General features: G+C 40.4%; 1 protein-coding gene across 1 annotated transcript in view; it reads left to right on the plus strand.

The window, feature by feature from the left end:
- Positions 1–12,594: 12,594 nt before the first annotated feature.
- LOC107290271 (glycerol-3-phosphate dehydrogenase 1-like protein) overlaps positions 12,595–14,202 on the plus strand; it is a 28,280-nt gene continuing 26,672 nt past the window's right edge. The window contains exon 1 of the mRNA XM_015819136.1: positions 12,595–12,712. Coding sequence (XP_015674622.1) covers positions 12,672–12,712 — 41 coding nt within the window. The 5' untranslated portion in view covers positions 12,595–12,671. The remainder of the gene's footprint in view (positions 12,713–14,202) is intronic.

A 14,202-nucleotide genomic window follows, 5' to 3' on the forward strand; every position in this document is an offset into this window, starting at 1 on the left:
TCCTGCTCAAAATAGTATATATAGCATTTCTGCTCCAGTTTTTCCCACTACAGATTTGTGGGGTAAATTGAGCTAAGAAGAAATGACTGGTCTAAAGATAGTGAATGAATTTTCTGGACTAAGTGGACTTTAACCTGGATCTCTACAGACTTCTAATCCTTTACAAATCTTAACCTTTACAAAACACTGTGTTTTTTTTAATAAAACGATTCATCAGAGCATTTCACAGTAGTTTGTATCTCAATGGAAAAGAAAGGAAAACTGAAAATACTGGCTTTAATTGCGTAGGTACAGCTCCCTGTACTCAATTATCCACTTAGTGTAGTGATAGCTACCATAGGATGAAGCCCAGTAGGTGGCATCAGTAGCTGATCTTCGAAGCTAAGTTGGACATGCTTAGTACATGAATTTGAGACCATTGGAAAAAGTGCAGAGCTGAAAAGGAAACTAAGAAGTTAATAACAAACACAACTGCAGATCACTACCATATTGGTGCCAAGAAAAATTACATGGATGTGTCCTTGTAGCAATCAAAAGTTGAGCTTGATTCAATGACAACCTTATGAAATGGTAAACGATTTAGCACAGTGTTTTTCAAACCTGGCAACTTTAAGATGTGTAGACTGCTGGAATTCCCATGCTGGCTGTTGTGAGTTGAAGTTGCCAGGTTTGAAAAGCACTGGTTTAACATATTCTATGTGGGTCCCAATTGAAGTAAGGAACATGCTAAACTGGAGCTTGTCACATATTGCCCATAGGTCTTCAATTTCTTTTAAAACGTGCATTGCTAATTTGTACCGGATCATTTATTTAGATAGACAGGTCTATGAATCTTTTAAAAATATACAGTAGCAAACATCATTACAGAATTACAAACAAACTCCATGCTCTTATTAAAGAGTATAAAGCAAACTTAATAATTAAATTACTAATATGCCAAAGAATTTATTTTATGGTTTATATTTCAGTGTGCTTTGGAGAAATTTAAATGTTTCCTTGATAACAACCATCCAACTACCAGAAGTGTAGAGCTGTAAGTTTATAAATGTGGCTCACTTATGTTTGACATTTGCCTCCAAGGGATGGATTAGAGACAATAGTAAAATTTTCCAGAACTATACTATCAAAAGAGAACAAAGAAAAGTAAACAGATCACTATATATTATTGTGGGAAATTTTAACTGTTTTTTTTAAATAAATTATGTTAAAGCCTGGAGATGGACACCAGCATAGAAACTTACCTTAGTTTGTTTATTGAAGATTTATTGAATAAATATTATTGGCTATATTTGTATAACTTGCTATGACAAACTCAATAAATCACATTCGTTGGGCTTAAATAATATAAAAGCCCTCATGGCTTAGCAACCTGTGTGAACCCATCTATTGTGAATATAAGCCATAGTTATGGCCTAATATATTTTGACTACCGAAGAAGTATTTCCAATTAAAATTCACCACAGAATACAGTTTGTTTATGGTGATGACTGTGTTGACATGAATAGTGTACATTGCTGGACTAAAAAAAAACACCCCATACAGATGGCTAACTGGGGAAAGCTGATTTGTGTGATCAAGAATGATCTGTGACAGGACTTCCGGTGGCAGGCGATTTCGCTGGTCGCAGCTGTTTGCTGCCTCCCGCCTGTTTTGCGTAAAAGCCGGTTTGACAGCCAGCATCAGCTGTCAAACGGCTTGATACCTTTCCCCTGGGCATAAGGGGATAGGTGAGCTGCCCGGGGTAGGAGTTGAGTTCCCGAGTCGTCCTATATGGACGATGTAGGCGANTCCTGCTCAAAATAGTATATATAGCATTTCTGCTCCAGTTTTTCCCACTACAGATTTGTGGGGTAAATTGAGCTAAGAAGAAATGACTGGTCTAAAGATAGTGAATGAATTTTCTGGACTAAGTGGACTTTAACCTGGATCTCTACAGACTTCTAATCCTTTACAAATCTTAACCTTTACAAAACACTGTGTTTTTTTTTAATAAAACGATTCATCAGAGCATTTCACAGTAGTTTGTATCTCAATGGAAAAGAAAGGAAAACTGAAAATACTGGCTTTAATTGCGTAGGTACAGCTCCCTGTACTCAATTATCCACTTAGTGTAGTGATAGCTACCATAGGATGAAGCCCAGTAGGTGGCATCAGTAGCTGATCTTCGAAGCTAAGTTGGACATGCTTAGTACATGAATTTGAGACCATTGGAAAAAGTGCAGAGGTGAAAAGGAAACTAAGAAGTTAATAACAAACACAACTGCAGATCACTACCATATTGGTGCCAAGAAAAATTACATGGATGTGTCCTTGTAGCAATCAAAAGTTGAGCTTGATTCAATGACAACCTTATGAAATGGTAAACGATTTAGCACAGTGTTTTTCAGACCTGGCAACTTTAAGATGTGTAGACTGCTGGAATTCCCATGCTGGCTGTTGTGAGTTGAAGTTGCCAAGTTTGAAAAGCACTGGTTTAACATATTCTATGTGGGTCCCAATTGAAGTAAGGAACATGCTAAACTGGAGCTTGTCACATATTGCCCATAGGTCTTAAATTTCTTTTAAAATGTGCATTGCTAATTTGTACCGAATCATTTATTTAGATAGACAGGTCTATGAATCTTTAAAAAATATACAGTAGCAAACATCATTACAGAATTACAAACAAACTCCATGCTCTTATTAAAGAGTATGAAGCAAACTTAATAATTAAATTACTAATATGCCAAAGAGTTTATTTTATGGTTTACATTTCAGTGTGCTTTGGGGAAATTTAAATGTTTCCTTGATAACAACCATCCAACTACCAGAAGTGTAGAGCTGTACGTTTATAAATGTGGCTCACTTATGTTTGACATTTGCCTCCAAGGGATGGGTTAGAGACAATAGTAAAATTTTCCAGAACTATACTATCAAAAGAGAACAAAGAAAAGTAAACAGATCACTATATATTATTGAGGGAAAGTTTAACTGTTTTTTCAAAATAAATTAGGTTAAAGCCTGGAGATGGACACCAGCATAGAAACTTACCTTAGTTTGTTTATTGAAGATTTATTGAATAAATATTATTGGCTATATTTGTATAACTTGCTATGACAAACTCAATAAATCACATTCGTTGGGTTTAAATAATATAAAAGCACTCATGGCTTAGCAACCTGTGTGAACCCATCTATTGTGAATATAAGCCATAGTTATGGCCTAATATATTTTGACTACCGAAGAAGTATTTCCAATTAAAATTCACCACAGAATACAGTTTGTTTATGATGATGACTGTGTTGACATGAATAGTGTACATTGCTGGACTAAAAAAAAACCCCACCCCATACAGATGGCTAACTGGGGAAAGCTGATTTGTGTGATCAAGAATGATCTGTGACAACAACCAATGAGTTTCATATGCAAGATGAGTTCCTTCAGGCTGACGTAGAAATAAAAGCTCCAAGGATGGAAAATTACCACCAATTGTTGTCAAGCTAGAAGAATTGTAAAAAATTTCTTCACAGTATGTAATAGTATGTAGGGAGACTTTGGGAGACGGGGAAGAGCCACAGCCAGAGGAATAGTTGGATAAGAGACAATTTCACCAGCAACAGGAATGTGATTGTGGCAAACAGAAAAGATCTTTCCTAGTTTCTTGCGCTATAAAGGCAACGGGGGAGAAATGTACTTTCAGACTTGTAAAATTCTGTTAATGAAACCTTCCAATAAAGTAGAATTAGTTCATCTGGGCATGCTTCTTGTCTGGACTGCCTTACAAAGCTGATACACCATTATGACCTGGAAATGAAGCTTCATCTCATCACAAAATATTGCTTCTGAAGAAACAATTCAAAACCCAAACCTCGGAAACACTCAGGGTTACGTTTTTTTGGGGATATCTGTGGATTTTCTTGAACATGATTAAACAAGAGTGCTTTATTCAAAACTTTGAAACAACAATTAAATCAGAATTTAGAAGCACCAGGACAACTTGATGTAATGGGACAGTGCTGGCCTTATACTTCATGATCTACCCAAGCAACAATTGCAAAATTGGATCTCCCTATTTTACCCATACAGCTCAAACTTGGTGTCATCGACTTCCATCTTTTCCCAACATTGAAGGAATGGCTTTGTGGACATTTGTTTGATTCAGGTGGAAAGGATCATGAGGGCTTGGCTGAAGAGACAAAGCATGGAGTTCCTTTGTGATGGCATTAAGAAGCCTATCCATTGTTGATAGAATTGTGTAATGAGTGATTATGGGGATAAATAAATATAGGTAGCAAAAGATTGTTTTCTTTTTATTTATCAAAATGTCTCTGTTTAAACCAAAGTTATAGAGTTGGAGGCATTCATTTTCATTCCAACCTTGTCGCTTATATTGCTGTATTAGTCACATCAAATGTGTTGAGTTTCTTCTTCTTGTACTTGCCAAACAGCTTTGCTCTTACTACTCCTACTTGCTTTTTTTTTTGTACGCCAGTTCCTATGGCAACACTGAATCTCTACATCTGCCATATGCCACCCACTCTAACTTAATTTCCCGGGCCTCAATCATGGTTCTGATATTTGGCAGATTAACTGCTGAGAAAGCACAGTGCTATGCCTGGCTAGCCAGGAATTGCTGTGTACAGTACACTGGGACTAAGGAGAGAGAGCGCGCAGGAATAGTAATGTGGTCTAAGAATTATCGCTGGATGGAAATCTACAGCAGATAAAATGTTTGCTGCCTTCTTCGACAAAACTGAGACTCCTTTATGCTACATGAGCATCACTGATTTCCCAGTTTGAAGAATGGGATTTGTACAGTGTAAAGAGTTGTGGGTTCATTTATCTGACAAATGATGATGATGTTATCCATTCAGTCATGTCCGACTCTTGGCAATTCTACAGGCCAAGTCTCTCTCTCCACATCTTCCGAAGTTGCATGACTTCTGTGAGTTTTCTAATGTAGTGTCAGCTTTAAAACACCTGTCCATTTGTCTTAAGGTGATTATATACTAATTAGACATCTTTTCTGCCTAGGGATGCTAAGAATGGTCTTAGCAAATAGCAAGGGCACTTAGACTTGTATCCTGCTCCATACTGCTTTACAGCCCTCTCTGAGAGGTTTTCAAATGTCAGCGTATAGCCCCCAATAATCTGGGTCCTCATTTTACCAACTTCAGAAGGCTGGAAGGCTGAGTCAACCTTGAGCTGCTCAGGATCGAACTGCTGGCTCTGGGCAGAGTTAGCTTGCAGTATTGCATTCTAAACACTGCGCCACCACAGCTCTATTAGGTACAGGTAGTCCTCAACATATGACCATAACAGCCCAGAATTTCTGTTGTTAAGTGACACATTTGTTAAGAGAGTTTTGCCCTATTTTATGACCTTTCTTGCCACAATTGTTAAGTGAATCATGGCCGTTGATAAGTTAGTAACACAGTTGTTAAGTGAATCTGGCTTCCCCATTGACTCTGCTTGTCAGAAGGTCACAAAAGATGATCACATGACCCTGGGACACAGCAATAGTCATAAGTATGAACCAGTTGCCCAGAATCTGAATTTTGATTGCATGATCATGGGGATGCTGCAACAGTCATAAGTGTGAAAAATGGTCATAAGTCACTTTTTTCAGTGTCATTGTATCTTTGAATGGTCACTAAATGAACTGCTGTAACTCGAGGGCTACCTGTATATAGGCTGGTTTGATTTGCAGAAAATAAAAGATTATAAATGTAATAAAAAATGAATGTGATACAAAATAAACCAAACATAACTTCAATAGTTTGTACCATCTTGCCTTTTTCACATATGCCCAGAGGACACCTCAGCCTGACACACTGCCAGATGTTTTGTCAGTTTCACTTTGACAGGGTTCCCACATCAGTTTAAATCACAAAAATGACTTATTTTGTTCTGGTTTATTATCCAGCCATGATTGTATGTAAAGTACATTTTGTAGTTTAGCATATTATGTAATTCCATCTTTGGTTTAGCAAATGATTGTCTATAGAGATACATACTCCTAACACCTCATTAATTTGCTGGCGTATTATTGAAATATGGACACTGGACAAACATAAAAGTTGAACTGCTTGTTTCAGGCTTATTGACATGGATTAACTACACCACAGTCTGGTTTTCATATTTGCAGCCATTAATGTGGATTATAATTTCTATTTATCTAAAATAGGGGTCTCCAAATGTGGCAACTTTAAGACTGGCTGGCTGGGGAATTCTGCAAGTTGAAGTCCACAAGTCTTAAAGTTGCCAAGTATGGAGACCCCTCATCTAAAACAATGTTCAAAAGGGGTGGGGGAAAAGTGTCCAAACTTTGATTGTTGTTTATTCATCTTACTCAAGGGGTATATAAGCAATATTAAAGGATTTTGATTAAGGCTCTAGAAAGAAACTGTAATCTTGAGCATAAGTATCATGTTTCCCCAGAAGTAAGACCCTGTCTTACTTTCTTTTGGGCTCTGAAATAAGCAGAAGGTCTTACTTTCGGGGAGTGCTTACTTTTTGCCAGTATCGGCACCAGTAGGCCGCAAGTGCACGGGGGTGGGGCGGGGCCTGTGCATGGGGTGGAGAAGCAACGTGGCGGAGAGAGCGTGGTGGTGGACCAGGTATGGTACTGGTATGGTCGTGGGCGGTGGCGGAAAGAGCACCGAGCCTGGCACTGGGCGAGTTGGCCCAGATCTTCCATGTGACCACCAGAGTGACTCCCTACCACCAGCCTGCCAGGGCCCTTCAGTGGCCGCTGGTAGAACCGGCTACCACCGGCCCAGCCCTCTCCATCCCACCACCTACTTGCCTGTGGCCACAATGAACCAAACCCTCGGTGAGCCCCGGTCTCCACCAAGCCCTGCCTGCTAGCCCTACTGCTTCTGGGACATTTCTCGGCCACATCGGGTGCTGTGTAGCTGCCAAGTGGCTGCCCATGCTGCTGGCCTTGCGGGGCTCTTTTCCCTCCTGGCTGCGCTGCTCTGGGCTGCCCTGCTGGGTTGCTCCTGCCTGGCGGAGGGCGAGTCAGCCCACATCTTCCATGCAACCGTCGGAGTGCCCCCCTGCCGACCTGCCAGGGCCCTTCGCCAGCAGCCACCCGTAAAACCGCACCACCCACGCCTCTGCCTTTGGGCTGGTGAGTGCTGCCAGCCCGCACACCTACTTGGTGCTGCAGGCACTGGGCTAAGATTGTGATATATTTTATATTGTAACCACTTCTGGAACTTAAAATTCTAGCCACTGTTGGAAACAGAGTTTGCTGGCAACTTTAATTTGATATAGAGCACATCGTAAGCAGCATGTTTGGAACTGGGTGAGAATATTGATCCTTTCTTTACTGTTTTACAACCTAATTTCCTGGGAAAGGTTCCCAAGAAGCTAAAAACCTCCGAATGTGAACAGAAGTGGTGTTTTAATTTTATGGGGGACAGAAACATACAATACTGAAGTGGAAGTAACATAAAGCTACAGTTTTGATAAATTTGAGAACTGAGATAATTGTTAAGATTTTCTCTTTGGAAAAAAAATTGAGGTGAAATATAAGAAATCAATTCTTTGTCTTAAGAGTGGAAAATGAACTTTGAATGACATCTAGTGGTGGATTTGTGTACAGCACTATAACTTGCTTCCTGGCTGCTTGGTGACTCCTAGCCTGGGAGAACAGCTGGCAATAAAGGAAAATATTTTGGCATACTTATCACCTGACCTTCTTGGACTATAAACACCTACTGACCTTGGATTTTTAATCTCAAGAGCTAGTGGGAGAAAAGGAAAATTTAACTTTGGACTACACCTGGGAGAGACTTTTGAGCTGTTTTCAGAGAGGTTGAACATTTTGAACACTTTGAACATTGTGGGTTACAACCTTGCCTGACTGACAACTTTTGGGATACCTGAGATAAAGGATCACTATAAAACATTGCTTTCAGGACTGGACCTATACTCTGGAACCTATGGGATTATAAAGGCTACACATAAAGATCAGAAAACTAGATGAAACTTTGATCTACTCTTACTGAGACTGGTGATACTAGAAGATCTCCAGGAATGATGCCTCAAGAAAAAACAAACACCTTTCAGAAGGAAATATACTCTATGCTATAATTAATTTACCAAATAATTTTTGCATACAAAAAGGACATAAAAAACATAATGAGACTAAAAACAATTTAGATAATATAAGTGAGCAAATCTCCAAATTAAATCTACAACTAGAAACTCCCAGGCAATGACTTCAAAGTATGAACAAACAAACCAGAAACTAGAAGACGAAGCAGAGGAAACAGATTTAGAGACGGAAGAGATAAAAGAAGAAATATAAACAACCATATACAAACAAAATACTGCAAGATTTAGCCATAACAATGAAAATGCAAAAAACCCTTTACCCCTTAGGTCTGCAAAATACACCTGATGGCAAGGAAGAAGATTCTAGAAAATGGAATATAGAGCTGTTAGGGGAAATGCCACAATTTGGGCGACAAGGAATGAAAAGAGAAACTGAGGGAGAAGGAAACTGGGAATTGCTTAAGGAATATAAATGGGCAGAATTCTCCCCCCAAAATACCTAAATTGTCTTCCTCGTGCCAAGCAAATTTCACAAAAATAGAAAGAAAATTCCTGGGTGACTTAATTGTCCTGGGTTGGAAAACTACTTGGCAAAGAAAGAAAGTGAGAGTTAGATTTAAAAAACAGAAGATTTGACCTTTTAGAGGGGGCATTATATGTTCAAATACTTATGTGAATAAGACTAAAAGAATGGTTGACCCTTAGATACAATTAGATTTTTATAATGAAAAATATGATTTAAAATTAAAATAGCATTTTTTTCTTTTTCTTTTTGATATGGGAAATATGAATAAAACTTTTAGCTATATAAATGTAATTAATATTGAGAAAACCATAACTGACAAAGATATTTCAAATATTGATGGGAAATCAAACCCTAACAGCACGAAAAACAGGATATTGATTTATGAATTGATATTATTGTATTTGTATGACATTAGTAAGATATGATGATGTTTATATCTAACTTTGTATACATCAATAGTACCAAGAATTGTAACTGTGTAATGAGGGGAAAATGGAAAAAATATGGGGAAGAAAGGAAGATCGGGAAAAAAATACTGGATTGTGCAGTACTGAACAGACTTATATTGAAGAAATCAATGTTAAATATGTGAATCCAGACAACATGTTTACTAAGCACTAAAGATTGTAATTTTTAACAATCAATAAAACATTTTTTTAAAAAAAGAATGCAATATTATTATTATTTATTTAATTTGTATCCCACTTTTATTCTTTTTTACAAACAACTCAAGATGGTAAACATACTCAATACCCCTTTCTCCTCCTATTTTCCACACAACAACCCGGTGAGGTGAGGTGAGCTGAGAGAAACTGACTGGCCCAAAGTCACCCAGCTGGCTTTCATGGCTAAGGCAGGATTGGAACTCATTGTCTCCCGCTTTCTACCCTGGGGCCTTAACCACTAAACCAAGCTGGCTCTAGATCACTCAATAAGGGCATTTCCTTTCCCATGCCAGGTCAAGCTTATAAAGAAGTTTCAAAGTTGTTTTGTTTTGTTTTTTAAACCAGGCAAATGTGTTTGAATGAAGTGATACCAAACAGAAAAATGAGGTCAATGTGGCTGGTGTTCAAGCTAATTGGTGAATTTCAACGTTTTGTGTCCTTTGCCCTGATTCTCAATTCCTTTTACAGGTTCTTTATCACAGATAGCCTGTCCTCATCAATGGGATTCAAGAACTAGCAGCTTCTGCCCTGCCACAGGCCAATTATCTGTTGGTGTCACAGCACCTTGTATGACTCATTCAGCCAACTCACCTTCCTTAATAATAGAATCAGAAAATGATGAAAATGTCAGCAAATGGTGCAGATAAACGCTTTTCTGAAAAATCAGAGTAGGCAACAAATCCCCAGGAGCAGGAATATGGGAATCTAGAAGAAAGAGCAAGTCAACAAGAAATCTCTCTCTTCTTCCTTTAGCAGAATGCTCTATGAGCAGAGTTTTGTTTTCAGATAATCTGGATCAGTTTTCCAGGCCGGTGGTGTGGTGTGGATTTGCCTGCAGATGTGGCCATGCCAAGCAGGGGGAGGGTGTTTGAGTCTCAATCCTGAGCTCTTGTTCCCTAATCAACCACCTTTCTTTTGTCTAGGCTGGAAATTAAAATACTAAACTGGGAAAAGATGCGGTAAGCTGAAAAATGACTTTGTCAGCAACTTATCATAGGCTGATACTGGGGTCTTCCAGTGTTCGGGAGACAATTTGGTTTAGTGGATAAGGCACAGGCTAGAAACCAGGAGACTGTGAGTTCTAGTCCTGCCTTATGCAATCACACTCACTCATCCCACATTAGGCTTTGAAGACAAGCCTGTCAGTCAATTCCTATTGCGACCAATAGATCAGCGCTTGGTTGATCTGGAAAAAAAAACACCAGACCCTGTACTTGCCAGAGAACAGAAGGAAAAATACTGGTGTTTTAAAATTTCACAGATTTAAAGTTTAATTACAAACTGCTTTTGTTGCTTTAGAAATTTCAGAGCTTCAGAATGTAAGAACTGCTTTACTGTTTCAAACTAAAGGATGCATGTTGATTCTCTTCCTTTTCCAGACATGAACATGGGAAGATCACAAACAGGACACATGGGAGGTTATCGCTGCCTTTTCTTTGTGCACAAAACATGACAATAGGCTGTAATTGCTATAAGACAATAAGTTCTATGTTGAATTGCTTTAACAAGAATTGATAAAGGTTCCCAAAAATGAAACCTATAATTTTTCACTAAATAGAAAATACTCATCTTTTTTTTTTACTACTTTGGAGTGACTCATTCTGCTTGAACTCCAGTGGCTGCTGAACCCAACAGATTAATTTTATCATTGTTGTGCAAATGTATTTCTCATCCCATCGCAGCAGATTAATTTTATCATTGTTGTGCAAATGTATTTCTCATCCCATCGCAGCCTTTCTACACAGAAGCAATCTTAACTGATCGAGGAACCGAAGTTCAGGGTACAGAGATGTATCTTTGAAGATCCAAATAATGATTAGCACACATAGTTGAGATTACATTTGCGCTGCCTTTTGGTTTTCAAAGTGGTATTTCCTTTATTTTAAAATCTGTTACTTCATCTCGTCTCCGAATATTTAAGCTGAAAACAGAACCTACGAAGGATGTTCTCCTCTTTCCCTGATTTGAAATGCTGCACAGTAGAAATTGTAATTATGCAACATAATTGCCATGTTTCAGTTTGGAATGTTACTGTGTCATGATTCAGTATAATGTGATTGTTAAGGTGTTGAACTAGGACTGGGGGAATCAACCGAATCTTATTGGCTGTCTTTGAGACAATTTCCTCTCTCTCAGCCTAATCTTCCTGAGAGGTTTTTTTTTTACTTAGTAGATAACTTGAGGATTTCATTTTGAACTTTTGGAGAAAAGGTAGATGTAACTCTAACAAAGTATCCGGTACTTCCGGAGAATGGTCAACATCCTTTGGAACAAACCTTTTTGCAATTCAAATATATAAAATATGTAAATTGCAATAAAAACATTATTAAACCTTCATTCTTCCGCAGCAGAAGGATTGCTTTGATAAAGTGAACTCCACTCCAGTTCTCCGAATGTAAATAACTGCACCATCCCAAGTTAGATCAGGGACTTCTGGCAATAAGTCCCCAACCTTCGTGGAACCAATAGCTAATAAAGCAGACCGCGAAAGGAGTGAAACAGCCCCGTCTGTTTCTCGCCCCTTCCGCAGCCACGGGCACGAGTGGGAAACGTCAATTGTGCACAGGAGAAAGTTCAAACTGGCTGAGCAGCCAATGGCTGCTCCATTACTCTCGGCAGGGAGCAGCACACATGGCACCCACCCCAAGGGGAAGGTGTTTTCTTGCTTTGCCACTCTCTCTCTCTCTCTCTCTCTCTCTCTCTCTCTCTCTCTCTCTCTCTCTCTCTCTCTCTGTGTGTGTGTGTGTGTGTGTGTGTGTCCGAGTGTGTGTGTCCATTCTACGTTACCCACGGTGTGCTCAAGGCAGCAGCGCCTTAACTACCCAAGAACCGCTTCTGCAGCTCTCTTGATGCAATGAGAGTCCTCCCCCCACTACCACCACATCCCTAACGGGAAGAGACTCTTTGGACACCATGGCAACATCATGGGCACACATGCTTGTTACCTTCTTGCCACCTCTCCCCAGCAGGCACAAAACCCCAAAGGCGGCACAAGCAGCTCTGTCGCGTTTTATATTTGCCCCTCCCTGGCCCGTTATGTGCTCTTGCCCCTTTCCCACTCGGCTGCTCCTCTCCCCCTCCGGGATCTCCCCCCCGGGGGAACGCTTGGCTCCAACCACGCATCCCCACAAACGCGCGCAGCCAGCGGGGACCGAGGCCGCCCTTCCTCTCCGGCCTCGGCCCCTGGGCCTCGCTCTGATCCCGCTCTTCTCTCGTTGCTCCGCAGGGCCGCCTTCCCTCCCCTGCGGGCTGGATCTCGGGACGAGGCGGCGGGCGCGGCTTCCAGGTGGGCGGGTGTCAAAGCCGCCGTCAAGGCGCTCCAAGCCGGGGAGCGCACGACTCGACGCTGAGTGAGCCGGTGCAACCGAGGCTCTCCTGGAGATCACAACCGCGGACCATCATCCGCCGCCGCCGCCACCACCACCTCCGCCACCATGCCTCCTCTGAAGGTCTGCATTATCGGATCCGGCAACTGGTGAGGATTACGGGCGCCGGGGAAGGGGGGTGGGGGAGGGCAGGGGGGGCAGACCTGTTGAGAGCCCCCCCGCTTCACCTGCTTTTGCCACTTCCCGGGAGCTCAGCTTGAGGTTTTCCGGGTTGGGAGGGGGACGGCGGAGAAGGATCGCCTCTGGTCTCTTTATGAAGCGAAGAGCGAGAAGTGATCCCAGCGTCCCTGTCAGGAGATCACAGGGAACGACGATGGTACCTTTTTATAAAAAGGGAGCCGCAAGTTTTGTAGGCGGCCAGTTCTTGGTCAGACCATTCACTCCTCAGGCAGCGCCGGTCTCCCCTGGTATCATTTACACATCTGAGAAAATAGCGACACCCTCCCCACAATTCTCCCGCCCTCTCCCCCCCCTCCCCAGTTACCGCGTAGGAACACCGAGTAGTGTTTGGACAGCCTCCTGCGGGGTCCAAGGAGGGTCTGTTGCAGTAAAAGCATCCATGTTTTGTGGCATCTTAAGACCTACGGTAATTATTATTAAGGCCTCTGCTTTCCTGGACAGGATGACTGACAGCTGTCTTTTGGGGGAGGAGGAAATATGGAACTGAGAGGGAAATGAAATGTAGGAAGTAGAGTGAGGTATTAGCTAACTTAGAAAGTTATTTTGAGGATTCACCCATTCTCACCCACTCACATTGAGGTTTATGAAAGCTTGTGCCGCTGCACGTTTTGGTTTTTAAGATATTCCAAGACTTCTGGTAGTTAAATTATTCTCTGAATACCCTTTATCTACTATTCCTCAAAACAGGGCACTCAGGAAATAAATGTTCTTTCTAGCCTGGTGATGAGCATGGGGTTTTTAAACTTATATTGGAATATTTCATTAAAATATATAACAGTGTCCACTTTTCCTTCAAAAAAAAAATTCAAGAACTTCCCTTATTTCTTCATAATTTTGTAAATTCAATAATCACATGAGTTGAGTGAAACTGAAAAACAAGTATTTGACACAAGATCACAATGAACTGGAAATTCAGTATAATGATATATATGATAATGATACATAAAGACACTAGATAGAGATGAATATTAGATTTCCTCTTAAGGTGTTTGCAAGGATTGGAACTGTATACCAGATAATACATCAAATATATTCTTAAAGAATTTAAAGAGAAACCCAGAGGGAACTGGAATGCAATCTTAGCTGTCTTGTCATGACAACATTTTGATAAAACATCTCTTGCAAAAGTCAATCCACTCCAGATGATTTATGCAAGAGAAGGAGACATTGGTTCTGTTTTGGATTAACAGTGCTATTCATCTAGAAATACATGGAAAAAAATCCAAGCAACTTAAAATTTATAATTTAATTTACAATTTTTTTAAAAAAGGACAGGCAAGGATGAAATAAAATAAGAAAAAAATGGACTGTACTAATACTCTAAGTCTCTTAAATATTAACCAGGCCCAAGCTTTCTTAACTTCTGGATCCAGAAGTATGCCTTCCTTCAAAAAAGGAT

The sequence above is a fragment of the Protobothrops mucrosquamatus genome, unplaced genomic scaffold (assembly GCF_001527695.2).
Source record: "Protobothrops mucrosquamatus isolate PMUCROS unplaced genomic scaffold, P.Mucros_1.0 scaffold863, whole genome shotgun sequence".
Taxonomy (NCBI): Eukaryota; Metazoa; Chordata; class Lepidosauria; order Squamata; family Viperidae; genus Protobothrops; species Protobothrops mucrosquamatus.